The sequence below is a fragment of the Sparassis crispa genome, assembly GCF_003851025.1.
Source record: "Sparassis crispa DNA, contig_000003F, whole genome shotgun sequence".
In the NCBI taxonomy this organism is placed as follows: domain Eukaryota; kingdom Fungi; phylum Basidiomycota; class Agaricomycetes; order Polyporales; family Sparassidaceae; genus Sparassis; species Sparassis crispa.
In genome coordinates, this window is record NW_020939750.1 from 2347828 (window position 1) to 2372916 (window position 25089).

At 52.5% G+C, this 25089-nt stretch overlaps 9 protein-coding genes across 9 annotated transcripts; 3 read left to right on the forward strand and 6 right to left on the reverse strand.

The window, feature by feature from the left end:
- Nucleotides 1-257: 257 nt before the first annotated feature.
- Nucleotides 258-4468, reverse strand: SCP_0408900 (Exportin-1; the record flags this gene model as incomplete). The annotated part of the gene is made up of 17 exons (XM_027757618.1): nt 258-501; nt 559-862; nt 921-1022; nt 1076-1223; nt 1278-1507; nt 1566-1779; nt 1835-1939; nt 2000-2151; nt 2273-2482; nt 2538-2775; nt 2838-3392; nt 3460-3810; nt 3867-3973; nt 4028-4100; nt 4156-4257; nt 4324-4407; nt 4463-4468. The coding sequence occupies 17 exons, from the start codon at nt 4466-4468 to the stop codon at nt 258-260; spliced, it is 3225 nt and encodes a 1074-aa protein (XP_027613419.1).
- A 1176-nt stretch (nt 4469-5644) lies between these two features.
- On the reverse strand, nt 5645-6967 carry SCP_0408910 (hypothetical protein; the record flags this gene model as incomplete). Its single annotated transcript, XM_027757619.1, has 5 exons — nt 5645-6185; nt 6239-6333; nt 6390-6631; nt 6683-6803; nt 6854-6967. 5 exons carry the CDS (start codon nt 6965-6967, stop codon nt 5645-5647), a joined length of 1113 nt encoding a protein of 370 aa, XP_027613420.1.
- Nucleotides 6968-7369: 402 nt separating this feature from the next.
- On the forward strand, nt 7370-8711 carry SCP_0408920 (Zinc-type alcohol dehydrogenase-like protein; the record flags this gene model as incomplete). Its single annotated transcript, XM_027757620.1, has 6 exons — nt 7370-7524; nt 7582-7724; nt 7786-8093; nt 8150-8403; nt 8470-8531; nt 8587-8711. 6 exons carry the CDS (start codon nt 7370-7372, stop codon nt 8709-8711), a joined length of 1047 nt encoding a protein of 348 aa, XP_027613421.1.
- A 3176-nt stretch (nt 8712-11887) lies between these two features.
- SCP_0408930 (hypothetical protein) lies at nt 11888-12108 on the reverse strand (the record flags this gene model as incomplete). The annotated part of the gene is made up of 2 exons (XM_027757621.1): nt 11888-11940; nt 12006-12108. 2 exons carry the CDS (start codon nt 12106-12108, stop codon nt 11888-11890), a joined length of 156 nt encoding a protein of 51 aa, XP_027613422.1.
- A 2234-nt stretch (nt 12109-14342) lies between these two features.
- Nucleotides 14343-16860, forward strand: SCP_0408940 (Dehydrogenase citC; the record flags this gene model as incomplete). The annotated part of the gene is made up of 9 exons (XM_027757622.1): nt 14343-14610; nt 14666-15044; nt 15098-15560; nt 15623-15682; nt 15734-16029; nt 16085-16164; nt 16215-16451; nt 16508-16560; nt 16621-16860. 9 exons carry the CDS (start codon nt 14343-14345, stop codon nt 16858-16860), a joined length of 2076 nt encoding a protein of 691 aa, XP_027613423.1.
- Nucleotides 16861-17454: 594 nt separating this feature from the next.
- Nucleotides 17455-19545, reverse strand: SCP_0408950 (V-type proton ATPase subunit H; the record flags this gene model as incomplete). Its single annotated transcript, XM_027757623.1, has 11 exons — nt 17455-17581; nt 17640-17741; nt 17807-17932; nt 18002-18165; nt 18222-18309; nt 18375-18482; nt 18738-18914; nt 18966-19031; nt 19085-19160; nt 19214-19415; nt 19468-19545. The coding sequence occupies 11 exons, from the start codon at nt 19543-19545 to the stop codon at nt 17455-17457; spliced, it is 1314 nt and encodes a 437-aa protein (XP_027613424.1).
- Nucleotides 19546-19680: 135 nt separating this feature from the next.
- Nucleotides 19681-20800, forward strand: SCP_0408960 (54S ribosomal protein L17, mitochondrial; the record flags this gene model as incomplete). Its single annotated transcript, XM_027757624.1, has 4 exons — nt 19681-19726; nt 19775-20412; nt 20478-20594; nt 20642-20800. The coding sequence occupies 4 exons, from the start codon at nt 19681-19683 to the stop codon at nt 20798-20800; spliced, it is 960 nt and encodes a 319-aa protein (XP_027613425.1).
- Nucleotides 20801-20910: 110 nt separating this feature from the next.
- On the reverse strand, nt 20911-22384 carry SCP_0408970 (Nuclease 1, mitochondrial; the record flags this gene model as incomplete). Its single annotated transcript, XM_027757625.1, has 8 exons — nt 20911-21074; nt 21137-21320; nt 21385-21500; nt 21555-21624; nt 21681-21711; nt 21769-21944; nt 22009-22082; nt 22141-22384. The coding sequence occupies 8 exons, from the start codon at nt 22382-22384 to the stop codon at nt 20911-20913; spliced, it is 1059 nt and encodes a 352-aa protein (XP_027613426.1).
- Nucleotides 22385-23129: 745 nt separating this feature from the next.
- Nucleotides 23130-24930, reverse strand: SCP_0408980 (RNA-binding post-transcriptional regulator cip2; the record flags this gene model as incomplete). The annotated part of the gene is made up of 4 exons (XM_027757626.1): nt 23130-23591; nt 23648-24349; nt 24413-24640; nt 24697-24930. The coding sequence occupies 4 exons, from the start codon at nt 24928-24930 to the stop codon at nt 23130-23132; spliced, it is 1626 nt and encodes a 541-aa protein (XP_027613427.1).
- Nucleotides 24931-25089: the final 159 nt, after the last annotated feature.

Sequence of the window (25089 nt, forward strand, 5' to 3'; positions counted from 1 at the left end):
TATCCTGAGTAAGCTAATGGTACATGAGAGATATATGCGGCGACAACGAGATGACGATAGCGTAGTACACTGCTTCTGACAAGAACATGCTGAGGTAGGGGAAGGGGAGGGGTGGGTACGGGAAGGGGAAGAGGAGAAATAAGGGGGAAAGGGTAGAGCTGAACTATAGTAAATATAATGCATGCTCGTCAAGCGGCAAGAGACGTGACAACCGGACCACGATAACGTCTATGTTACAACATAATTCACGCAGTCCATCAAATGTCTTCATCTTTGTCGTCTAGCTGTGAAGGCTTAAGCATGCCGGGGATACGCATGGCCGCCGCTCGCTCTTCCTGAGCCATACGTAGCGCCTCCGCCTCCTTTTCTTCGAGGTACAACTCCGCATTGTCGCCGGAGAACTCCTTGAGTTGTACGAGGAAGTCCCGAAGTGCAAGCTTGAAGCGGTTGATATCGCTGTGGAATTCTCCAAGAGAAATGACGAACGCTTGTATTTGAGCGCTGATAGATAGTCGACTTCAGTCTGACGTCATCGCATGTGGATCAAGGGAACATTACTTTTGGACATGGGGGAAAGCAGATTTGAGCAGGTTTGCGGTGTATTCCCGCAAAAAGAGAGCGTTGCTCATGTTTGGGTCCGGCACCGTCGATCGGTCAAACAACGGCACAAAAATCTGGTTAGTCTCCACCAACTGGAACATCCGTGCAAGTAGAACAGATTGCAGCTTGAAGCCGCTCTTGTGATCGGTATCCGTCAACACGAAAAATATATCTTGCATGATGCTCAAGAAATATTGCTGGAAGAAAACGTTCGCCACTGAAGGATCAGCACCTGCAAAGTTGTTCACAACCTCCAAGCATACTAGTTGCACATCAGAACATCAGAAACAATGTCGAGCAGAAGTTCACTATTCGCGTACGGTTTAAGCCAGTTTCTGCAATATCTCGCATGGTATGCTTGATGGCCCAAATGATACTGTCCATGAATAACTTAAATTGTGGTGGAGGAATGGTTAATAAAGCTACGTGGGGGAGTCAATCTCTGGCTGGTGAGAATAACAGACAGAAGACGTACCCGGGAAGCAATTCAAGTTGATAGCACGCAGCAACTTGAAGAACCCTACACGATGCTCGGGGTACTCCGAGAAGTCTTGGTTAATCATGCTGAGCGTAGGCTCGAACACCGCCTCGAGGATGGCAGGCACTTGGGGGGTGAGTAGCGGCTGAACAGTATTTACGGTTCAGGATTTGTCACTCAACAACACGAAAAAACGCACCCCAAGCCGACCAATGATGGTCGCCATCACATTCAATACCTCCGCGTCTCTGGCGGCGGGGACGTTACGGTTATAATCACCAAGGATGGCGTCCAAGAATGGTGGCATGAAGTTGCTGTTAACAGTCTCGAGATCTTCTGCTCTCTTGATGAAGGTCTCCATCAACTTCAGAATTTCCTTCTTGATCGTCCGCAAATGCCGAACTTTGGGCGTCTTCGTGGCGATGTGACCTGCGTACAAGAGGACATTCAACGCTTGCACCACAAGAACAACATGGAAGGCACCTGCCTTCACGAGCGACGGTCTCGCTAATGATCCCACTGACAGCCTTGTACAAACCCAACATATCCAAGAATACCCTGGCGATTTGAGGAAGATAAAAGCTACCGATGGATGTGCAAGCCGCAACGTTCGTCTTCAGTACATTGGCAAGTATCTTGATGTTGTCATCGCCGCTCAGAACATCCATGTTCTGGGAAGCTTGCCCCATGAGAGAGTCCCACTAAAGACGGGTCAGTCAAGCTTGATTGTTTGAATCGCCACTGAGCAGGACGCACAGCATTGTTTGGGAGCTCCATCAACTTAGCAATCAACTTTTCTTGCTGAGGCTTGTTCGGTTGCGCTGAGATCATGTATCCTACGGCTTCGTAGAATGTGTGGACCTGTGCGTAGTGCCGACAAACTCTGAGCATCGAGTGGATAAAATGATACAAGGTGCTGACCTGTTGGGGTGACAGGTCCACGGTGATCCTGTGCAACAACCGCAAGATCTCATCCACGAAAGGTTCCTGTTCGCCCGACTGGTGCATGACGAAATGCCGGCGACATTTCTGTGCGATCTTGATGAACGTATCGCAAGCCATGTCCTGTACACCTGCAGGCGGGCTCCACGTTAACTTCACCCTCGCGAGGAAAACCAGTGATTCGTAAAGGTGACTGGGAGAAAGTGGAAGATGCGGAGGTACAACAGTAACAACGGATGTAGATTAGCGTACCTTCGTGCGTTTCGTGCATAAACTCGAAAAGCTTGTTCACTACTGTCTTCAGGAATTTCCAGTGCGCCTTGAGGAACCGAGGATATTGCCCCACAATATACATAATATCAGATGCGACAACAGCTTTGTTGTCTTTGCCACGCTTGATCTCACAAAGACCGAGCAGATCTTTAATGACGGTGACGAGGAAGCGTTTCTCCGTCTCCTCATCTGGGAAATGAACACATCAGAATACGCGAGGCGATGACAAGAAAATACGACATACTCATGGCACCAGAAATAGATCCGATAGCCCAACAGAGTGTATTCAAATTCTGCCATGACCATTCCGAACCGTCCACTTGCTTCGCAAGTTTTTCAGTTAGAATATTCTCGGTGTCATTGACATCGAGGTGGGTCAGATACACGAGCAGTTCGCGCATCGACTTATAGAGAACAATCGTGTCGCTCTCCTTCATGAACTCCCGGACTATCTCGCCTTCTTCGTTCTCAACAATGAGAACCTAAAAGAAAGATAGTCAGAATAGATAGCTACCTGCAGTGTGCATATAGTTCATAAGCATACCTCTTCAGGCTTGACCATCTTCTCAATGACAACAAGGCGCAAATTGGAAAGCACGTCACTATATATGTTTTTCCGCAACGCCATCCCATTCAACATGCTTTGACTTGATCCTCCCAAGCTCAAGCCCATCAACAAGCCGCTTTCCCCAATCGGCAGACTCTGGATCTCTTCGTACAGCTCTGCGACAAGCTTCAACCAATATTCCAAGCAGATCTTGAAAATTTCGCGCTCATCCACCTGTGAAATCTTGACCATATAGAGATGTGCGTTAAGCAGGACATCGCGATTCTGTTCTGTTTCAACCGCACGAAGGTGGTTGGAGAGGAAGTTCGCAAGGAACAACGCTAGGTTGAGAACGAGCTCTTGGCCCGAGTCACCTGCATTGGCATAGGCCTGTGCAATGTTGGTGCTTGGAGGGATCATGCGATTGACCGACGTCATCACCATCGCGAAGAGGATTACAAATTTCGGGTCATATTCTGGACCAACGTTCAAAGCGGCAATCTCTGCCAGACATTTGAGTGTGACATTGCGGAACTCGGGCGCTTCAAGGAACTACGAAACAGATAAAAAGGCGCGTCAACGACCGCGAATGACGCGTCACCCAATATGCGAAACTCACCCGGTGCAAGAGCAGGTCGATGATAGTGGTCTCGAATATGTAGCCCAGCGGTATCCAGTTCAGGAACCGGAGGAGCGTTTCCAATGTTGCCCTAATCAACGACGTCTTCTGCGCCTCCTCCAAGATCTCTTGACACAACTTGAAAATCTCCGAAAACTCGCCGCACATTTGGTTCTTGAGATTCTTTACCTTCGCTTGTGTCATTTGCTCTGCCGAGAAATCGAAGATTTCCTCAGATAGAAGTTTCAAGATGATCATGTTGTTCTCGCAGAGAGAAAGATTCGTTTTGGAGGACTCGACAAGTTCCGTGATAAACATCGGCCAATTGTGGGGCCATTCTTGCTTCAAGATCTGCAACACCTCAATTCAATACACGGTCCTGAAGATCTAAAGAACTGACAACATACCTGAACGAGCGCGAGGTTCAACTTGTTCAGGTATGTCTTTTCTCTACGCATCGTGGCTTCATCCGACGCAACCTTGACGGTGAGGCCAACAACGAAATTGCGTATCCCTATATCGCAAATTAGATACGTACACTATATATGGCAGATATTATATAGCTAACCTTGCCGCTGCCCTTCCGGGAGGGACTTCCACCGAGTTGTTATAAGCTTCTCGAGAATTTGCAGGCCTATGTACTGGAATGACGCTTCAGTAGGAAAGAATAAGGACCACCTCTGATTAATGACGCACTTTGGTCTGAGGAAAGGAGGATCGTTCTAAGACGTCGGGTACTTTAGTCCAAGCTTCAGGATTCTCCTGGAACTGCGTCAAGACCTGCTGCGCCAATTGTTGCTAGATACGTATCAACGCCGCAGGCAAATGAGTGATCTGAGTGCGCTATATACGATCCGCACGCACCTCCTGTCCTGAGCCTGAGTAGAACGCCATGACCACCTTGTCCATTAGCGAAACGTCGAACTCTCCCGAGAAGTCGAGAACGCCCTGCATAATAGTGAGAACTGTGGATAGTACGACGATGGAGTACTCAAGTGCTGACCTCCATGGTGGTAATGCTATCGATGAACGCGTGCAGTCGTGGTGGTCGTGGTCGATGGCGAACCTGCTTAGTTAGAGGGCGGCCACCCTCTGCCCAGCCACCAGATCTGGGGTGTCAATCTCCGCAGGGTGATTTCCGAACTCCGACTTACGCGCCACACACAAGACGCGTCGCGCGTGACACTTCGAAGACTTGCAAGCAAATATCCACGATAATATACTTTTTGTGAAGGTATACGGTCTTAACACGTAGAATCAATCGGCGACATTTCGGAAGTGGAAAAGAAGTAAACGACATCGGTAGGCTCAGTTGTGTCTATCAAATGTACTTATTGGGAACACGGCCCGCTTGACCAGGACCCACAGTCAGGCACTCGCACTACCAGTGTCAGCGAAGGATTCTTCAATTGTGCTCAGCTACTTCGAGGATGAGAAGTAGAAGAGAGGCTACTGCAATTGATGCCATCGGCGAGGACACCTCTTATTTTGGTGGGGGCTGGATCACGTGACGCGTGACAGGTCAGCTCAGAGGTCATCGGAGCGGTTTCGGGTCAGGCAGGGCGGGAGCATAGAGTAGAGTGGAGGTAGTAGACAGAGACAACAACAAGAAGCACATTCTGAGTCGGATAAGCCAGACTGCTCCAACGTACCGCTATGAATGAGCTTACTCTGATGAAGATAATCCAAACCCAAGAGCACTTGCTTACTATATCCCTCCCCCACTCGCCCGGAGTCAACAGGGATGATTTTGTAGTCTGCCTGTGAGAGGCTACACTCACTGGCAGACGCGCCAGGATGCAAAGTTCAAACTGCACGTGGGAGGACAATGCTCTGAGTGATGAAGTAAAATTGTGGTTTAGGAGAAGTACAATTCAAGCTATAATAAGCTCAAAGTTGCAGTACGTTCTCTCCGAGCGTCATGTCATAACAGATGAACAACAGCGGTATTCGAGAAGACTACTTGATTATTGCTTGCAGCAAGAACGCGAAGACAAATCTATTTTACGAACCCCGAAACGATAGTCTGTCGTCACACGTGTCCATGTAAACGAGGAGGCAACGAGCAGAACACTCCAACTTGCCAATGCCGACAACGCGAGGATATAAGGTATTGAAGGTCCAAGGTATTAAAATGAACACCCCTAGCCAATTTATCACACTTTCAAACCGCAGCACACCCACCTTACGACAGGAACGCAACTGCAGCCACAACACCCGCTAGGGTGGCAACCAGAGATACGTGCATGGCAGAAGCGCCGTTAGTTCCACTCGCGCCAGTCGCTGCAGCAGCACCCGAAGAGCCTGAGCGGGAGGCAGAGCTCGAGCCGGATGAACCAGAATGGGAGGTTGGGGTACTTGTAGCAGAACCACCCGACGTGGTGGACTGCGAAGAGGCAGTGACGGAGGCGAGGTCGGTATAGAGATCGGTAGATTTGTAGGTAACACAGTTGGATGTTGCAGGGACGGTGGGGGTGTAGGGCATGCTGGTGATGACACCGCTAGCAGGCTGACTGTAGGTCATCGTGACACCGTTGGAAGTGTAGATGCCGACAGGCGACATAGGGTCGGCATCGCAGACCATGAAGGTGCCGTTGGTGACGGTACCCGGGCAGTTGTAGGCGATACCAATCTCGTCGTAGATGTTGTTGCACAGGCCAGTGTTCCATCCGCCAACATCAGCAGGGTTACATCCCTTGAAACAAACTTGATTGCCGCCAATGAAACTACAGAAAAGGGTGTTACTGATTTGTATGCTGTGCGCAACACGAAGACATACGAGGTCCACTCGGTCAATTGACCAAGTGTAGTATTGTCCGAGGCACCAGCGAAACTGTGCGTGGAGAACACCAGACCACCAATAGGGTTACCGTTCTGAGCATTCCAGTTAGCATTCAAGTCCAAAATCACGGAACAGCTGCACTGCTTACTCCATCAGCGCCATGGGGATCAAGTTCACCGCCATAATCACTGGCTTGCATATTGACATTCGCCTGGTTAAGTAAAGCGAGGATCATGACATATTGGGGGGTGTTCAAGACAGAGACACCCCAAAGGGTTCCCTGGGGTATCAGACGAGTACCACGTCCGTTCTTGGTGCAATAAGCCACCTCAATACCTTCCGTGTCAGCAATTGTCGAGTTAGGCTGGGGAGGAGCCCAGATGCAAAAATCTGCAGACGATATGTCAACACGAGATGTGAGAAGAATAGTTGTTGAGGTACCATCGATGCTGTTCAGGATGGCCGTTTGACACATGGACTCCTGGTTTTGCGTGGTGGAATTACAGATATTGTATCCGGCTTGGGGTCCACGAATGCCAGCGGTAGGTTGAGCTTGTTCAGGCTGGAGAACGACAGTGAGCAGGTGGTGACAACATGGTCTAAAAAACTCACAAGGTCGGTGTAGGTGAAGCTCTTGAAGGCCAAGGGGGAGGAGGCATACTGGGCAACTACGCTAGAGGTAGCGAGGGCGACAGTGAGGAGAAGGGAACGAGCGACTGGAGACATGGTGAGTGACGGGGACAGAATCCGAGGTGGGACAAGGCAGACGCAACGTCGAGAATTACCGCGTGGGCTATTTATTTATTTATTTTTAGAAGCATGAAGATTGTTCCCAGGGAGATAGAAAATCTAGGCACGGAATCTCCCGCGAGTCTCCTAAATGCGGGCATAGCTCCCGCGTGTTCCCTGCCAGCCATAGCCTATAGTACGTGGTATGTTTCTAGGACATTTCTAGGACAAGCACTGCAGGTCGGACTGACAACACGGCACATCCAGCTGACTGAACGCCCCGTGATTACTGATACGAGTGAGGTAGCCTGGTCGAGCTACCTCTGGACGCGTTGCATACGTCGAGCAAGACGCGTAAATACGAGCAGGCTTGCAAGTTTCCGTGCAAGCATCCTTGTCATGTCCGATATCCCCCACACGCAGAGTGCATGGCGTGTCATGCGTCAAGGGGAACCCTCCCAGGTTCTCCGCCTCGATGAGAACGTGCCGGTGCCGATCAAACTGGCAAAGGGCGAGGTCCTCATCAAGGTGCAAGCTGCCGCGCTCAATCCAATGTAATGTAGCAGCTTGACTTCACCGCATGATACTGATCTCAGTGCAATGTGATCTAGAGGGTATACGATGATGCAAAAAATTCCTTCGTTCATCGCTCGCGTGCCCTACATTCCGGAGCACGACTTCGCGGGAGTGGTCGTTGACGCCAATGGTACGGAGCTGAAGAATGGCGACGAAGTTTACGGCTTCCTGGACGTCCGTAAGTAAACTTATGCAACTCTGCCTGATTGGCGTCGCCTGATAGCACATGCACATCACAGTACTCCACTTCAGGACCCGTCAAGGGACGCTTGCGCAGTACACTCGCTTACCTGCGTCGTCTTTCGCTATCCGACCGCAGAACATTACACCTACACAAGCCGCAGGTTTTGGCGTTGTCGGCGTAACCGCATTCCAAGCCTTATTCCGCGTTGCAAAGCTTGAGCCAGAACAAAGCATCTTTGTGAATGGCGGAAGCACTGCGGTTGGAGCGGTGGCCATTCAGCTGGCTAAGGCGGCCGGTTGTAAGGTCACCGCGAGCGCTTCCGGAAAGAATGAAGAATATGTGCGCTCCCTCGGCGCAGACGAAGTGCGTTCCCCTTTCCTCTTTTCTCGAGGATTTGTTGTAAAGCTGCTTCGATTTAGTTTGTCGATTACACGAAGGGCGCCCTGCATGAGAGTCTAGCCACACTTGCTCCCGTCCCAAAATACCACTTATTCCTTGAGGCGGTCGGACTGGGCGACCCCTCGCTCTTCATACATAGCGAGGCCTACCTTGCACCCGGAGGAACGTTCATTTCCGTAGGTCCGCAACCTGGGAGCATCCAGGAGTTTTTCAGCGTTGTATGGAATATCTTCCTCAAGCCCAGGTGGTTAGGCGGGGTGAAGCGCAAATGGAAGTAAGTACATTGTGCAGTCCTTCGCCAGCCGAATACGAATCGTTGACGCTAATGATCATAACTCAGGATCGTCAGTGTCAAGAATAACCAGGCCGACCTTCAAAAGCTGACCCAGTATATCACGGAAGGTTGGTTCCGTCCTACCTGTCCGTCCCATACCTGTTATCTTACGTCTAACCGCAGGGAAGGTGAAACCAATCGTCGATTCAGTCTACGGCTTCCAGGATGTACCGAAGGCGTATGAACGGATGATGACCCACAGAGCGACCGGCAAGATTATTGTGAAAGTGGACCCGAACGTGAACTGAGGTTGTGTTTCAATGCCAGCCACCAACTCGTAGCAATTACTGTATATTATAATCAATGGAGACAAGGACGGTATGTAAACCAGGGCTATATCACTTGACATCGGAATATCGTAACTGCTACTGGATCTGCGTATCCATGCAACTATGTACACCGCTGCAGTGTAATACAAGAACATACAGCTCGGGCATTTGCGTGCAGCCTGTAAAGGAAATTTTAGTCGGCAGCAATCCATCCATATAAAGTATACCTTTGTCATCCGTCCAGTTGTTGACCGGTCAGTGACCGGTGAAAATGGAAAATTGAGAAATCGTCAATGACCCCGGTCATGACCGTGACTTGTCTTTGCGAACACTGAAAGGAATTGTCGCTGAAATTTACTCTCAGACAACAAGCGTTTCAATCCTACGTTAAACCTCAAGTGGCCCTGTGTCTTCACACCCAGTGGAAAACGCGTATTGTGAGATCGCAGCAAGTCGCACGAGGTCGTGGCTGTGACCAGCTGCGACCAGCCGCGAAAATTTGGACTATATGCGATCTTGCGCGAGCCCAATCAAACGTGGTCGCAGGCTAGCACAGTGCCAAGCGGGAGAATTGAGGCATTTCGCATCTAGTCGAATATTAAGCTGCTGTATAATAATTGTATTGTCGTGATTTAATACACTGTGACTACACTCGACGTCGTGTGAGCACCCTCGCCGTCGTGCGAGCTCCTGCGACATCGCGCGATCTACTTCGACCTGCTCCGCTCACACCCCCGCCCCCGCTCCCACCCCTGCCTGCGCCCCCGCCCCCGTTCCCGCCCCCGCCCCCGCTCCTGCCCGTACCCCCGCCCTCGCACCTACGCACCCCTGCACCTACGCACCCCTGCACGCACGCGCGCGCCCATCCCCCTGCCCGCGCACGCACCCGCGCACTGGCGCGCAACCGCACACATCCGCACTCCCTGTGTTCGCCGTCGTCCCCGTTTTCACACCTGGATGCTGCCCAACACCTGTAATATAAGTAGAGTTAGTGAATATGTGTCATAGCATAGATAAAGAATGAGATAAGGTAGAGAGGTCCGCTAAAAAGTCGGTGCAAGCACAGCTGTTCACGCTCAGGCTGACTGGATAGTCAAGGTCGTCCAGACGGCTTCTCGCGCTCGAAGTGTGCATAAAGGCCCGGCGAGCTCGTTAGTCGGGGTCGTCGGAAGAGAGATGTGTGACCGCGGAGCCTGCTACAGGGGGCGGGGGGTTTTGGACGCCGCAAACGAACCTCTCGCAGTGCGAGACGATCGCCTCGGTGCGCTCGGTCCTCGCTCGGTCCATGTGCCCCCCGCCCGCGCGCCCAAATATCGATCCTCTGACCCCGGATTTCCCGGTATATGCGCCAGAAGTCGACGTGCCGTGTCCGCATCCACATCCTTGTACTCACCTGGTCATCCTAACTTGCCCCATCCCCCCACTTCTCAACTTCTCGATGCGGGTCATGTCTATCGTGCGCGCCAGGGTCGCGAATCGGCGAATGCGGCGCGCGGACGGGACTGCTCGGATGTCTTCGTTTGGCTTTGGAGCCTGGAATGCGGCACGCGTACCGCACCCAGCCGCTTGAGATTGAGGGGCTAGTCAGTGCCCCCCAATTGAAGGCGCAGATGGAAAGATCATGGGGATCTCAACGAATGTGGATAGTATCGGATCGCCTTCTTATCGGAAGATTAGCATAACATGATCCACACTTGCACGTAGGCAGTACTTACTACCGTAATCAGCAGCAACGCTGCAAGTACACCAGAGGGGGTCTCTCGACCATCTGATAAGTAAATTTAAGGACATTTCAGGTGCGTGGATGCCTGACACAGAAACTGTCGCCGTACCTCGTCAATAGGGGCACATCAGAGGATTACAGTCAGGAAGACGAACACACATTCACATAGTCCGGATGTGTCGCAATGCGCACCACGCGTGCACCAGAAAGCAGTGCAAACTTGTTCTCCCGGAACTGCTGCGAGATTAGACAGGGAATGAGATGTAGAACAGTTCGCACTGTGCGGGGTGCGGGCAGCTGTGCGCACTCGAGCGTGGCATGACCGTCACATTGAGGCAGAGAAGGCTGTTGAGCCACTTCTCGACGGTGTCTTCGGCCGCATATAAAATCGGTGTCTCGAGCTTGCAGTGTGCACGCTTTCGGCGGTGCCTTGACGATGGGCTTCTTGAAGCTCGAGCTTACCGCTGCATCGTCTTCGCCCGCGGCGGTGTCTTTAGTATGCGAGGGGTGGGTGCTCTCATGGAGCTGTTGGATGAGCTTGAGTGAGAGTAATCGGCCGGTATAATAAGCATCGTGCTCTGGAGGTCAGAGCGACTGGATGCAGGAGGACAAGAGCGCAGACGTGGTGGCGACATGAGTACAGTGACGTGTCCATGTCTCTGTCACATGATGAGCTCGGCGTGGGTGCAAAGAGATGATATAAGTGCAAGTACACTGGGCACAAGTACAACATATAGTATATAGCTAATCGAGACACGCGTGCAGGCAAAATTCGACAGATGGCGGCCTTACGTCGAGCAAAGTGCAATTCAGACGGGACATGGTACAGGATCGACGCGTCAAATCACAGGATGTCTCGCACGTGTTCGACCAGGTGAGATCTGGTTCGACCGCTTGCGATAATCCAAGTCAAGCCGCGATCTGGTGCGTCTTGGTTCGTTCTTGGAATATGCGTTTTTCACTGGGCTTCACACCTCGGTCACTAGTTTACAAATATTGGATTCGGTCACGCTAGCGTGTCGAAGGCGAATTTCACTGAACAAATGCCCTCAATGCCCGGAGTGGAAGAATGTTCTTGTTCTGACAAGGATAAGACATCGTCAAGTCTGATGCTGAGAAACAGAACAATATTGAGATGATGCAGTTGTCGGTACGCATCAACGTTCCAAGCCTGCAATTGTGAATGCACTGGAGGGACAGTCCACAAGCCACAATTATACCCGGTGGCAATGATTCACATCCTATATTTAGTGTGTTTCTCCACATATGACACCATAGGGAAGCACACTGAGAAAGTGTATGGATGATTCTTTATAGGGTCGTCGATGTTGTATCCATTCGTGCGGATTACACGGTACTGCGTCGGTTGATTGCGTTGGTTGATTGCGTCAGTACCAGTACAGACGCTGTGGAGATATATAGATATTATCCCTTACAACATCATAGCGAATAGCTCCTTCTCCGACAGTCTATCCTCTTCGAAGGCTACGTTCAAATTGGCACGGTCAAGAGAGCGGATCTGCGAGAGCCTTGAGTTGAAACTTACGTACCCAGGTTGTTCATGGTGTCCTCGCCTTCTTCTATGCTCTGTGGTGTAGCATTGTCTCCCCGTTTCACAGCCGATGCACGGCAACCAAAACACCGTTCACGCATTGAGCCCGGAGCACGCTTATTTCCTTCATGCCCAGTGCGTACACTATGTGAGATACCGACAACGAAAGGTGGTGCATGGTCAGTCGTGAAGGATGTCGCAGATGCTAATATCACATACTCGGCTGCAGCATCTTCCTGTCAAGGAGACAAAAGAACACCCTAGTAGACCCTGTACAACGAATTGCACGGCGATGCACCCATTCCTCCGACCATGTCAAGGGTCTTGCGACCCGGCAGTCATCGTGACACGAGACAAAGTTGCGCAGCGAAACTAATATATTGCGAAAATTTTGTTCAGGACCATGCCCTCAGCATCGCAAACAAAAGAGGTGCCTAACCTGGTCCACTTTCTGAGAAGCTTGAATGTCTTTGGTGCATATGACTGATGGACAAGAAAAGATCTAGCAGTTTCCGATGTTTCCGACGTTAGCCGATCTGGAGGTGCGAGGCCGGAGACACCGCTCTCTCCTGGAACATCCAGCCGCGCCGATTAAAGAAAGAAAGCCTGAGATAACTCTTATCGTAGTGAGCAACATGGTCAGACCGGCATGACCGGTTGAATGGGAGCTGTTCAGAGAAAACGTAACCGTACACAGAGAGAGACAGAGGACCAGATAGTTTGTCAAGCGAAATTCTCGAAATGGTACGTCGATTTGCCGCAGTAGACCACTGATCCCGCGAGGTCAAGAGAATCTTGGAACGACGCTGCCAGTGTCATCTGCAGAGTCCGCGAGCCTCGTCAGATATCCAGACATAGTCGTAAGTGGATCTCAACGACGTCACTGAAAGAATGACAGAGTCAGTTTCTGGAGTATTAAGCACGATGTCAGATGGCTTTAACTTGCGAAGGACGAACACCAGTAACTAATATTTCGTGCCAATCCGCGGAAGGTCAAGAATTTATCTGGCAGACACAAGAAGGGGGATGAAGCGACGACTACCACTGGACTGCTGGGGTAGGCTTTAAGTCATGTATAATTGTGGATCACGCCTTCTGCCAATTGAACGCAAACAAAAGTTAAGTCCATCCTCATACTTCACCCGCATGAGCAAACTGGTAGACATAGAAGTATTAGATATGTATGGATTCCGGCATAGCGGCATATCGCTCACCATTATGCAGAAAAAGAGTGGTGAAACAGAAGAAACAGGACCGCACGACGAAGGCACTGCCTCCTCAGAGACAGGTGTCGCTGTCTGTGTTCAGATTCCGAGTAGACAGGCACGACCATGGCACGCGTATTTGTGTACCACAGGCAGTGGGCCACACGCCGTCAGTTTGGGTCATCCCAGTCGTATGATGATCTTCAATAAATAGTTAACCGCTCAAGTAGGCTCAGCCAAGACACAATCGATGAGCGAGAAGACTATAACGGGTCATCTGATCATGAAGTGGACACTACCCAAGACCATAAGTACCTGTTTCCCCATCAAAAAATCAGAATGATGAAAGGCATTTCAGGTTGCGACGGAAACAAATTACATACCGTCTTCTTGACATGCATAATTTTCTAGCACAACGCCGTCTCAGTTTGTGTATCATGCACCGACTGGGCCGATGTTATTGAGCGGAAAACGAGTACTACCTGTGAACAATTCCGAGAGGGATCCGCACCAGAACTACGGATACCAAAATGAAGACGATCGCTGGGTGAAAATTTTGGGGTGTGGCTATGCAAATCTGGGTCGGAAGGGGAGACCAACTTCGGGGCGGATGGACAACGCCTTGGCCCAACGTTGGCCCGTTGAGCGATGAGCGCTTATGAGCCCGATCTTGGATCGAGTCAAAGGAGCGATCTTGATGGCCTGCCTTATAAGGGGTGAAGTTGGAAGTCCGCGGGTGGGACGGAGTCCGGGGTGGCGAAGGGTGCAGGTCCCGAGGCTGCTCTCGTCGGGCCCGGTCCTCGTGCATTTAACTAAATTCTCCGTTTTCCCTGCATGGTTCGCCTTGCCGGCGTTCCAGGCGTACAATTTCCACGTTTTCGTCTGGGGCTTGACCGTTACAAGCCGTCTCCTCGTCAATTCCTTGAGGCCGAACCTTGTACGGTCGTCCAAGTCCAGATCACCACCGCCTCTAGGAACCGGAGCTTCCTCCCCATTTTGTCCCCTTCCCGTGCTTTTACTCCGGGTCAAATAAAGGGCGTCGGTGGAGTGGCATCGCCTTCCATCCAACTCTACAACCAACTGTTCGATTACTTCGATACCCTTCCTACACACCTAACACACTCTCTTGAATGATATCTCTCCTCGGGGCATTGTTGGCGACGTTGTTCCTCGCATCTCTCGGACTCACCTTTCCTACTGACGTCTACCACCATCATCGGGAGCTGCGAGCTCGCAATATTGTCTACTCCGGCCAGATAGCAGATGCATACGACTTCATCATCGTAGGCGGAGGCGTAGCTGGGCTCACACTCGCCTCAAGATTATCCGAGGACGCGAATACCACCGTTCTTGTCCTCGAAGCTGGTGACACCGGTGATGCCGTCTCCAACCAAATCAGTGAGTACCACTACCACCACCACCTCGTCACGTTCAATAACTCCATTCATTTCAGATACCCCTGGAAATACTTACTACAATGGCCTCGTTGGCTCTTCTTGCGATTGGGCATATCTGACCGTCCCTCAGCCCAATGTCGCCAACCGTCAACTTTCATGGCCCATGGGCAAAGTTATCGGTGGTTCGAGTGCCATCAATGGCATGTATCTCGTTCGCCCTTCGCAGATAGAAATAGATGCGTGGGCTGCGCTCGTTTCCCCTTCGGACAATGGCAGCAGTGCTGCTGCATACCAATGGGACAATTTCTTCGCCGCATTGAAGAAGACAGAGACTTTCACTCCTCCCAGTTCAGCCATTCAGCAGGACGCGGATATTCAGTTCAACACTGCCAGTCACGGAACGAGTGGTCCGCTGCATTACTCGTATCCTGGCTTGTGAGTTGTTTTCTGATACTGTCGTACACGTACAGTTTCTAATGAGCCTATAGCGAATTCTCGCAAGTGGGCAGCTGGACTCCGACTCTTGCAGCCGCTGGTGTCATTCCGAACCAAGATGCCTACGGTGGGGACGGTTGGGGAACGTTCGTCGCTACGTCTGCCATTAACCCGACGAATTGGACAAGGTCCTACGCCAAGTCCGCCTACATTGATCCACTTCCCCCTCGGTCGAATTTGGACATCCTCCCGAACGCGACTGTCACTCGGATTGTCTGGTCTTCCAGCTCTTCCTCGAACAATGTAACCGCGTCTGGAGTCGAGTATGCCACGTCCAGGGGTGCGCCGACGACTGTCGTCAGCGTGAAGAAAGAGGTGATTCTTACTGGCGGTGCCGTCGGTAGCCCACACGTCTTGTTGGTCAGCGGTGTAGGTCCCAGCGACGTGCTCTCTGCTGCAGGAGTTAACGTCACCGTGAACCTTCCTGGCGTCGGACAACATCTCCAAGACCATCTGGTGAGTTTGCTTTCTTCAATTTTCATCCCATATCGTCCATTCACATTGCACGTCTGTTCTAGAGTACTCAGATTATCTTCACTACCCATGACGATACTGCTGCGTCCTTGCTTCCAGCCAACGTAAGTCCCTTATTCATAGCGACCTCGTCCAACTGATCGCGATTGGTGCAGGCTGGCAATCCCGCTTTCATGTCTTTCATCAATTCTGCCGTCGGCTACGTCAACGCCAGTATACTCTTCGACAACGTGTCCGATTTCCAGGCTGGGGTGGTGAGCTCGATGAGCAACGCTCTCGTGCCCAGTACAGACCCCACCGTGCTGGCCGGATACAAGGCGATATACGAGACCACGACCAACTTGTTGACTACGCCTGTGGGCCAGGTGGAAGTTTTGCTGAACCTGGTGGGCTCTGCATCAGGGGGTACCAACACCATCGGCATTGAAGTGGGCATACAACATCCATACAGGTGTGTTTCGCGTTGAGAGTCCGCCGTGCCGAGGAGTAGCTGACGTTGACTCTAGTCATGGACGCTTGTACATCAACTCCTCCAGTATATTCGATGCTCCAGTTATTGACCCGAACTACCTGTCGAATCCCAATGGTAAGCACATCGATGTAGTTGAAGTCTATCGGCTGACGAACATCGTGCAGACATCGTTTTGTTGCGTCAAGGACTGAAGCTGGCTCGCCAGATCGGCGCGACGCCGCCACTCAGCACCGGGCTTCTGGCGGAAGTTTCCCCAGGCCCGTCCGTCAACACGGACGACGGGTGGCAGGGGTGGCTCGTGAACCAGATCGGAACGGAGTACCACCCGAGCAGCGCGTGTTCACAGCTTCCGCTGAACTTGGGTGGTGTGGTTGACAGCAACCTGAAGGTCTACGGCTTGGGTACGCTGCACTTGTGAACGTCCCTTTGAAGCTGCTACTGATCGTGTTCGTTGTAGGTAACGTCCGTGTCGCCGACTCTTCAATCTATCCGTTCGCGTTCTCTGCCCATGTACGTCTTCGATCCAGTTGGTCCATTGTCGTCATCTGACTTGTGTCTTCTTCACCTTAGCTGCAAGCCCCGACATACGCTCTTGGCGAGTTGGCCGCGGACATCATCCGCGCCTACTACAATGGAACACCAGCACCAGGAGCAAACGCCACTAGTACCAGCGCCGATCCCACTACCAGCAGCAACAGTACACCTTCACCGTCGGCCACCCAGAGGGTGAAAAGCGGCGCTACTACGCTGACCGCGAGCGTCTCTGCCGTGTGGATGAGCCTTGCGGCGTCGGCGTGGCTGTGGCTGTGATCCACCGACCGCTTTCCTTTGTCCTTCGCGCTCCTTCGAATGGACTGTGGACTCTTTTCATCCGTATCCTTTTCGTCCTCATCCTGACACTCATACTCATACTCATCCCCGCTCTCATCGTCATCCTCATCGTCACCCTCATCCCTCCTTAGCACGGACTATCCATTTCTGATTGAACGGACAGAATGCTCGCTCGCTCATACTGACAGTGTCGTAAATACTGACCTGGTCTCGTATTCCCACGTAGACGTGGACTCAATGACTTGTTTGCGCCTCCCGCTCTACATACATTACGACGTAGTGCCTCTGTCCATGGCGTACTAGGTTAGTCGGTATGTATCTTCACCCATCGCTGGCGGCTTCGTAGCGATCACTACTTATCCTCACACCGCGCTCGATTCACGTCGGGACCCGGGTCCACCATGTTCAGTACCAATGTAGTACTACTTTACTACTGTTGTACTGTACCATTCCGCCTTACGCCCCGCAGGGGACAGACGCTCCACACAGGACAACTTATTACTACACTATCCGCTCTGATGCGAAGACACTCTACGAATAAAATATTGCTTTCGTCTGACACGCCACCCGCGGTCAGACAACAGCCCAAGGGTGGCTCACCAACCGTTGCACGGAGATCAACGCTTGGTATCGTACGTCGGGATTGTCGTGCGACATGAGTTCCATCACGCGCGTCTTCCCGCCCAGGTCTGTGAGCATCCTGGGAAGGCGAGACATTAGGAATGCGTTTCAAATAAGGTGGAAAGGGTACTACTTACTTCTTGCCCCGTTCGTAGTGCTTGACGTATTGGCCGATATCGTGTGCTGCAACTGCAAGAACTACGGGATCGCGGGAATCTTTCAGCAGCGCTATCAACATCCTGCACATATGGCAGCAAGTGAGCTCTAGTCAGATGTTGTAGTCGGCACAAAGTAGACAACGTACTTGAGCTGCTCATGATCTTTGTTGTTCAGCTTTTCCGCATTCTCCTTCCAGAACAGATCAGATTCGTGGACAGGTGTCCACGATAGATGGCCCGAAATCAGCTCGGAGCTGTACTCGTCGTATGTTCTGATTGTGAGAAGAGCATCCGCCGGAAGTCAGCATCACCGTACCAATTCAAATTCGTGTCAGACATACGTTAGGCTTTCAAATCGGGCATTAAGTTCGTCGCGCAGATATTGCACGTCTTCAACAATGTCTTCGTCGGACCACTTCCGGGCACAGAGATTCTTCGCAAACGGAAGCAGTTGCGCCACTAGCATAGCAGGAAGGTTAGCTGCAGGCGCCTTGGACACCAGATTCTAGGTTCGATTCAGCCCTGTGTAGAGCGAGATGTCGCCGCGTTGAAATTACATACTCGGAAGGTGGCGACGATTACTCGTATGACCTTCTCCTTCACCGCAGCTTGTGCAACGTCCGTGAGCAAGGGTATAATGTCTAACCTCCTGCGCGACACAGTCCATCAATCTGCCTGAGGTTAGGGTTTACAGCCAGGCAACTGAAGACATACCTGTTAATCTGTTCTGCAATTTCCTGCTCAAAAGTAAGTAGCCAGATACAGAAACAGACTTGGTAGCTCGTTTGTGGACCCGGGCTTTGCATGAGGATCTCGATGAGGCTGTTCAGGGCATTCAGCCGGATAGGCCAGGGTAAGATACACTCATCCATACGCAACTACTACCATGTGGCCAGTCGAAGATTCTCTCTCACATCAATAAATTTGAAGACGTGTTTCCAACCGAGTTGCACATCCGGGAGATAGTAAACGATCTGCACATGCAGCGTTTTCTTCGACTCGTACAGGGGAAGAAAGCAACGCATCGCCGGTGGAAGTAATTGCATATGGATGAGGCATGCCTGAGTGTGTACGCACCCTGCTATGATTGGAGGATTCGCCCATACCGCCTTTCGGCATTCGGTGCGAGGAAGGATAGCCTCAAGGCATTGCACAGCAATGTCTCGTTTGTGAGGGGAGTCACTGGAGACAAATGAGGCCAAAGCGTTGAGGAAGGGTGATAATTGTTGTGGCGACAGGGGAGAGGATTCGGAGCTACGAAAGATGAGTCCACGCTGCCTCATTACAGAAGTAAATGGCACCGACCTCAGGAGAACCGTCAGAATTTGCGTTGATTTAAGCTGTACAAAGGAATCTTGCGATTCCAGTATTCTAATAAGGGGTTGAATATCTGCACTTTAAGTTCCGAGACCGAATGGACGTACTGTAGTAGAGGACCGTATGGGAGTTCAGGATCAGACTGTTTCGCCTTCGTGAAGAGAGGTATGCGCTCTTCATGATCTAGAACGAACGGTTGATCTCACAAGGTGCATCGGGCCAGCATATAAACGAACCTGCTATGGCATCTGCAATGAACACGAGAATCCATTGCTGAGTATCGACCCTTTGCAGCTTCTTGAGCAGGCGCAGATAGAGTGTCGCATAGGACTGGCCATCGACCTGCAGCAGCAACTCAACCTTTGTTCTTGGTTGCCGGTCTACTTTCTTGATCAGGGCGAGTTCCTCGGACGTGACCAGACCCGCGCGCTGGTATCCCTACGTTCGACCCGCGTAAGTCATGGTCTTATTGGTAGTGCACCACCCATACCTCCCAGGGCACTGGCTTAGCACGTATCTTTGTTGAGTTCTCATCCAGGAATGAATTTGATACCAGCGCTATGGACATCGTGGGGCCTTTGGCCGCGCTGTATGTTGCGGAGACTTTGAGTCGATTATGGGCGCTCGTTTGCTCAGCGCTCCTGCACGTGACGGCTGTATGTTTTCTAGCGGACTTCGCAGGCGCGTCGCTCGTCCAGCTGGAATGTTTCGCCAGAATGCGCTGTCTGCATGTAGACGGTCAACAAGAGGTTGGCCATCTCTACCCGGTTTCTGACTCGTCTGACTTAGTTTCGCAGCATGCATTTCTGCTCATGCACGTTCGCTGGCGACACTCACTGACACACCCAACCCATCCACCTCCTTCCCACCACCAAAGCCGCCGCAACCCGCGCAAAAGGCCATCCCTGTTATTAATGCCGCCGTCATCCTGAACCGCTCCCCGATCCTCACACGGACGCTCACGGTCTTCGAGCAGACCTACTACGACTACCAGTCGCGAATACAACGCGCGCTCTTCAACCCGTTTGCGGACGAGTTCTACTTCAAGCCGGGTGCACTCCTTGAAGGCAAGTTCGATGCGGAGGAGAAGGCTCGAGAGCGGGAGGCATTTGGGAGGGTGAGGCCTGGAGGGTCCACAGAATCTCGCGACGACAGTGCTACCCCCGATGCTGCGGCTATTCCACCAGAAGAGACCGCTGATTCAACACCTGCTCCTGTTACCGCCGCAGCTGCTGATGCCTCCGACACTATAAGTCTGAAGGAGCAGAAACCCATGCCTCGGATACACGAGGCTGACAAGACTGGGGACGTGCGGAGCTTGGACAGGCAGGGAGAGCGGAATCTCTACTTGCTGCTACAGGCCAAGGCTGACTCGGGCGCGGCAGTATGGAGATTCCCGCAGGGCGATGTTGAGAAGGATGAAGTACTACACACGGTATGCTCCTATATTCTCCCAGGGCATCGGGAACGCAAGCTGAACCTGGTCGGTTGCTCCTGTAGGCGGCGGAGAGAGACCTTCGTGCTGAGTGCGGGACTCAAATGGACACCTGGGTTGTGAGCCGGAAACCAGTAGGTGTCTATGAGCCGTCAACACCAAACGGCGCAAAGTCAGATCAGGTGGGTAGTTGCCTTTGCTCGCGGTGGTCCAAACTCACTCCGCCCAGACCTACGTGTTCTTCTACAAGGCGCACATTCTTGCCGGGCAGGTACAGCCAGACGGTAAAAAGATTCTTGACTTTGCATGGCTCACGAAGGAGGAGATTGAGCCTCGCGTGGATGCACAGTATTGGTCTGGGGTCAAGGATATGCTATCTGACTTCTAATACATCACGCATAGCTTGAATGCAGTCTAATTTCCTGCGACTAGCAACGATCATACCTAGGTGGTGTCACCCTCTAGATATATGCCTCTGTAGGTGAGCACAAACTGGCGCTACCGAGGCGCTGAGATTGATCTTCGCATCTCTGGCCGTTTCTGTGCATCGTCGAATCGGCGCACGATCACCTCACACTTGGTGGACTTGCAGATGTGTTTTGAGGACGACTTCACGGCGTCAGAGAACAGAGTGAGCCCCGAAGCTCGCTCTACCGCTTCGACTGCGGGCAACAGCAGTGTAAGACACTCGTCAACGAAGATGTGCAATAGCAGTAAGACGTACCGGGCATGACGAAGTTCTCGAGCTTCGCCTCGTCAGGGATCGGCGCGTTGGGCAGGACAAACGCACCGGTCGAAATTTCCATGATATTTGGGGTTGAAGGCGAGGATGGCTTCGCGGTCAGCACCACCTTCGCAAAGTGCGTCGGCACAGAGATATTTGGCGGTGTGCCGATGACTTCGTGTGTCTGAATTTACGGCAACCAGCATTTGAGTCACAGACGAGTTATGGGCGGTACTGGATGAGCTCACCACTCGCCATTTACCGTCGTTGTCGAGCTTAGGTAGGTAGAGAGGGATTGTGAAGACATACACGTCAGCGAAGGAAGACGTCAAGCGCCGGCACCAGTCCTCCAGGTAAGCCCAGTCTGTGTGATACACGTGTCAGTATGTGAGAACACGAGAGTGCGAGCAGCGAGTACAGTGCCGGTTGAACCCCACACCAACTTGCGGAGTGATGTTTGTGAGGAGGAACGTCTCATCCATCGCCGTCTGTTAAAGTCCGTAGTTGAATACTAGACGCAGCACTTCTGGAGGCGGGAAATTACCTGCGATATCTTAGCATCTGCGGCAGGTACCCTACGCAGACTTCCAGTCAGTACGTGTCGTAAATGGCGAAACACGGAACGCACGTACATATGCCCGCGGTCATAACCGCTCCTGAAGTAGTCTTGCAGCTTTGCGCGGAATAGCGCAGGTATGGACTGGTCCTCGGTAAATGCGGATTGCGACCTGTCCCCAGCCACTCCAGACGACGGCCCCGGTTCGGCAGCAGACTTCCCAAGTGACGCGAGTGTCAGATGTTCAGCTGTCTACGGATGCCAGAACATACCGCGTCAGATGAATCCGACCAGAGCAAGTAGAGAAACACCTCACCCAAGCCGGGTGCCGCAGACGACGGTCATAGCCAGCAACGTACGCCTTCCTGACCAATTGGTCCGTCACAGGCCCTTCCGAAATACAAGTCAGCGCCGCCGCCGCACGACCAGCGCGACGAACTGCACTCACCCGGGTCCCCGTACCTCAACACAGGCATATCAAGCATCACAAGGGCAGAAGGACTCGCAAAACGCGTCGCCCCGCCTGTCTGCACGTCGATTATTGGTTGTGACGGGGTGTGCGCCGGGGCAGGCGCGGGAACCGGGGGAAGGACAGTTTCGCGCTTCTTGAGACTCACCGCGGTGGCGACACCTCCACCGACGAGCGCACCCACCGCAAACACTGCGGCGTGGACGATAATTGCACTGGGCATGCCGACCGAAGCTGAACGGGATCACCACTGCAGTTGGGTGCTTGCTGGGTCGAAGCTCGCGGAAAAAATGCGTACCGTGACTTGTACGCGTCCAAGTCCCGTGACTTCTCGCACTATGCTAACTTTGCTAACTTTGCATAGACCACCGAAGTGCCCCCGTAGCATAAGTACGGCGCCTCACGATGGACGGAGATATTAAAAATCATCCGTCCGAAGTATGTAGATCGCTTTGCTTTACTCTAATTCTGTGATCATCATACAACCAAAAGAGTACGGTACTGCAAAAGTCGGCAGACGCAGACGCAAGCATACGGAATGATTATGCACGAGGGGGAGGCTGTAGCAAGAGCACGGACCACGACAGATGAGGCGTAACTGTAAATAGCTATAGCGGGAGACATGATGCGAGGTAATTCAAGGAGGATGCGGAGAAGTGGGGGAAAAAGAGGACTGGACAGCAGGAGCTTTCGTGCGCTGCAGGAAGAACGGATGCCATCGGGCTCGGGCGATTAATCATGAACTTGAATGGAAATTACTTGTCTGGCCGGGAAAGCTGAGCTGAGCTGAGCTGAGATCGGGTGACGTGAGAGAAACCGAGAGAGGAACGAGGGTGGCGGTGGCGCGAACGGAGCACTACGCAGAGAAGGAATAGTCACAATCCGTCCTGGGAACTACATTGTACTGAAGAGAAGGGAGTGGAACTTATGCTGCACTAACACTAGCACTTGTCATCATCGCCTGGCACCTAAATCTCCAACGGTTCATGGGAGCGCGCCTCGAAGCCGCTGCGAGACTGACTCTCGCGCCTCTCCCTCCTAGATTCGAATCCGCCAGCACCAGGTCCACGGGGCTGTCTTACAACGCCACTAATGGGGTTCTCTAGCCCGCCGTTCAAGTTCACAGCGCCAGTCACGCTAGAGGGGAGGCTGGGTACGGGCGGAATCCCGCTGTTACCAAATGCACCGCCGTTCCCGAAGAGCGCGGCGAAGCCGCCGGGAGAGCGACGGGAGGGTGAGGCGATCGTCGCGTAGCCTTCGCGGATGTTGCCATTAGAGGCACGCGTAGTTAGGCGGGGCGCCTGCGCCTGAAGGGTCTTCATGTCTGGCATGGACTTCTTGACTCGCAAGGAATTTGCGATTTGCGGGGACGGGTGAAGGTAGGAGGACGGCGCGCGGGTGAGCGTTTGGCGCGGACCTGCACTCTGTTGCTGAAATCACGCATATCAGTACTGCTAAAACCATGCGCATCGCACACATAACATACCCCAGAACGATCGATACGCGTGACGACGGCGTATCTCTCGTCACCCTCACCGACTGAGTAGTGGTAGACTCCAAGCTTCTGTGCCACGAGATGCACGACCCTCCTCTGCTTAGGCGACAGTGTCCTAGAGAAGGCGAGCTCATCCCGCATGCGATCGTCCTTGAACAGCAGGATACGTGAATAAATCTCAAGGGTGGACGGGTCGTTGAGGTCAAGCTCAGCTGAGGCCGACTTCAGAGCACTAGGAGGAAGAGACGGCACGGGCGGCGTCGAGACATTATAAGACGCCGTCTGTGGTGTCGGCATCGGGGGCAACTGGGACGGCGAGAACGGCTGCTGGATGGGGAATGCACTCGATCCCGAGAATGAGCGCTGAGGCGGTGAGAACGGCGGGGACATGATAGGGCCGAACTCATCGTACGGAGTAGACTGCTGGGAGATCGCCTGCTCGCGCTCGAGCTGCATGGAGCGCATGCGGCGGATAGCCTTTTCTCTTTCGATGCGCTCCTTCTCGCCGGCCTGCAAAACCTTTTTGTATTCCACGCGCAGCTTACGGCCCTGGACATCGAAGCCATTAAGAGCAGCCACTACGGCGTCTGCGTCCTGGGACTGGCGAAAGTTGGCAAATGCAAGGCCGCGGAACTGGCCTGATTGATCAAGATGATAATTGAACGCGTACGGCGTGGGGATGGACAGCGACGCCTAGATGGGGGAACGCGATCTGTTGGCTTGCTATGCAGAAGCGAAGAAGTGGCGTGAACGTACGATGATATCCAGAAGCGTCTCGCGCTTGACGTTGAATGGTATGTTCTTAATCACGATGGCTGTGGGTATGATCTCATCATCCACGCCGGGGTTGGGGGTACCGGGGGTAATGGGAGGGGCGAGCATGTGTCCCATTGGGGGAGATCCTCCTGACGAAGACAGGTCGGAGGTATTGGGTGGGGAAAGAGAACGATTATCCGCTACCGGGCCAGAATTATCGAGCCATTGCTAGTGGATTGGCACGAGATCAGTGCGTGGAAGAGCGAAACTGGGGAGGAGCGTACCGTGGGCAGGCCAGCGCGGACGGGCTTGGTCTTGAGGGGCGACTGGCCTGTGATGCTCAGGGGACTGTACTGGGACTGGACGGGGACGGAAGGAGAGGTGGAATAGTGGTATGGAGTCCTGCCGTTTCCGCTTATGTTGTCTCCGTAGTCGTAAGTATCATGCAGACGTTGCTGGGAGGGCTGGGCGGAAATGGTAAGAGAAGAGATGTCTGGGGTAGAAGAGGAGCTGGTCATGATGGTGCAGTGCTTGCAGAAAGGTGGTCGATAAGTACAGAACCGGTCGTGAAAACGCTCGTGAGGTGAAAGAAGATTGCTGAAGATGGAGCAGTTGAAGACAAGTCCTCAGCGACCAACTATCCCGCACTTAGGCGCCCCTCAACTCCGATACAGCCT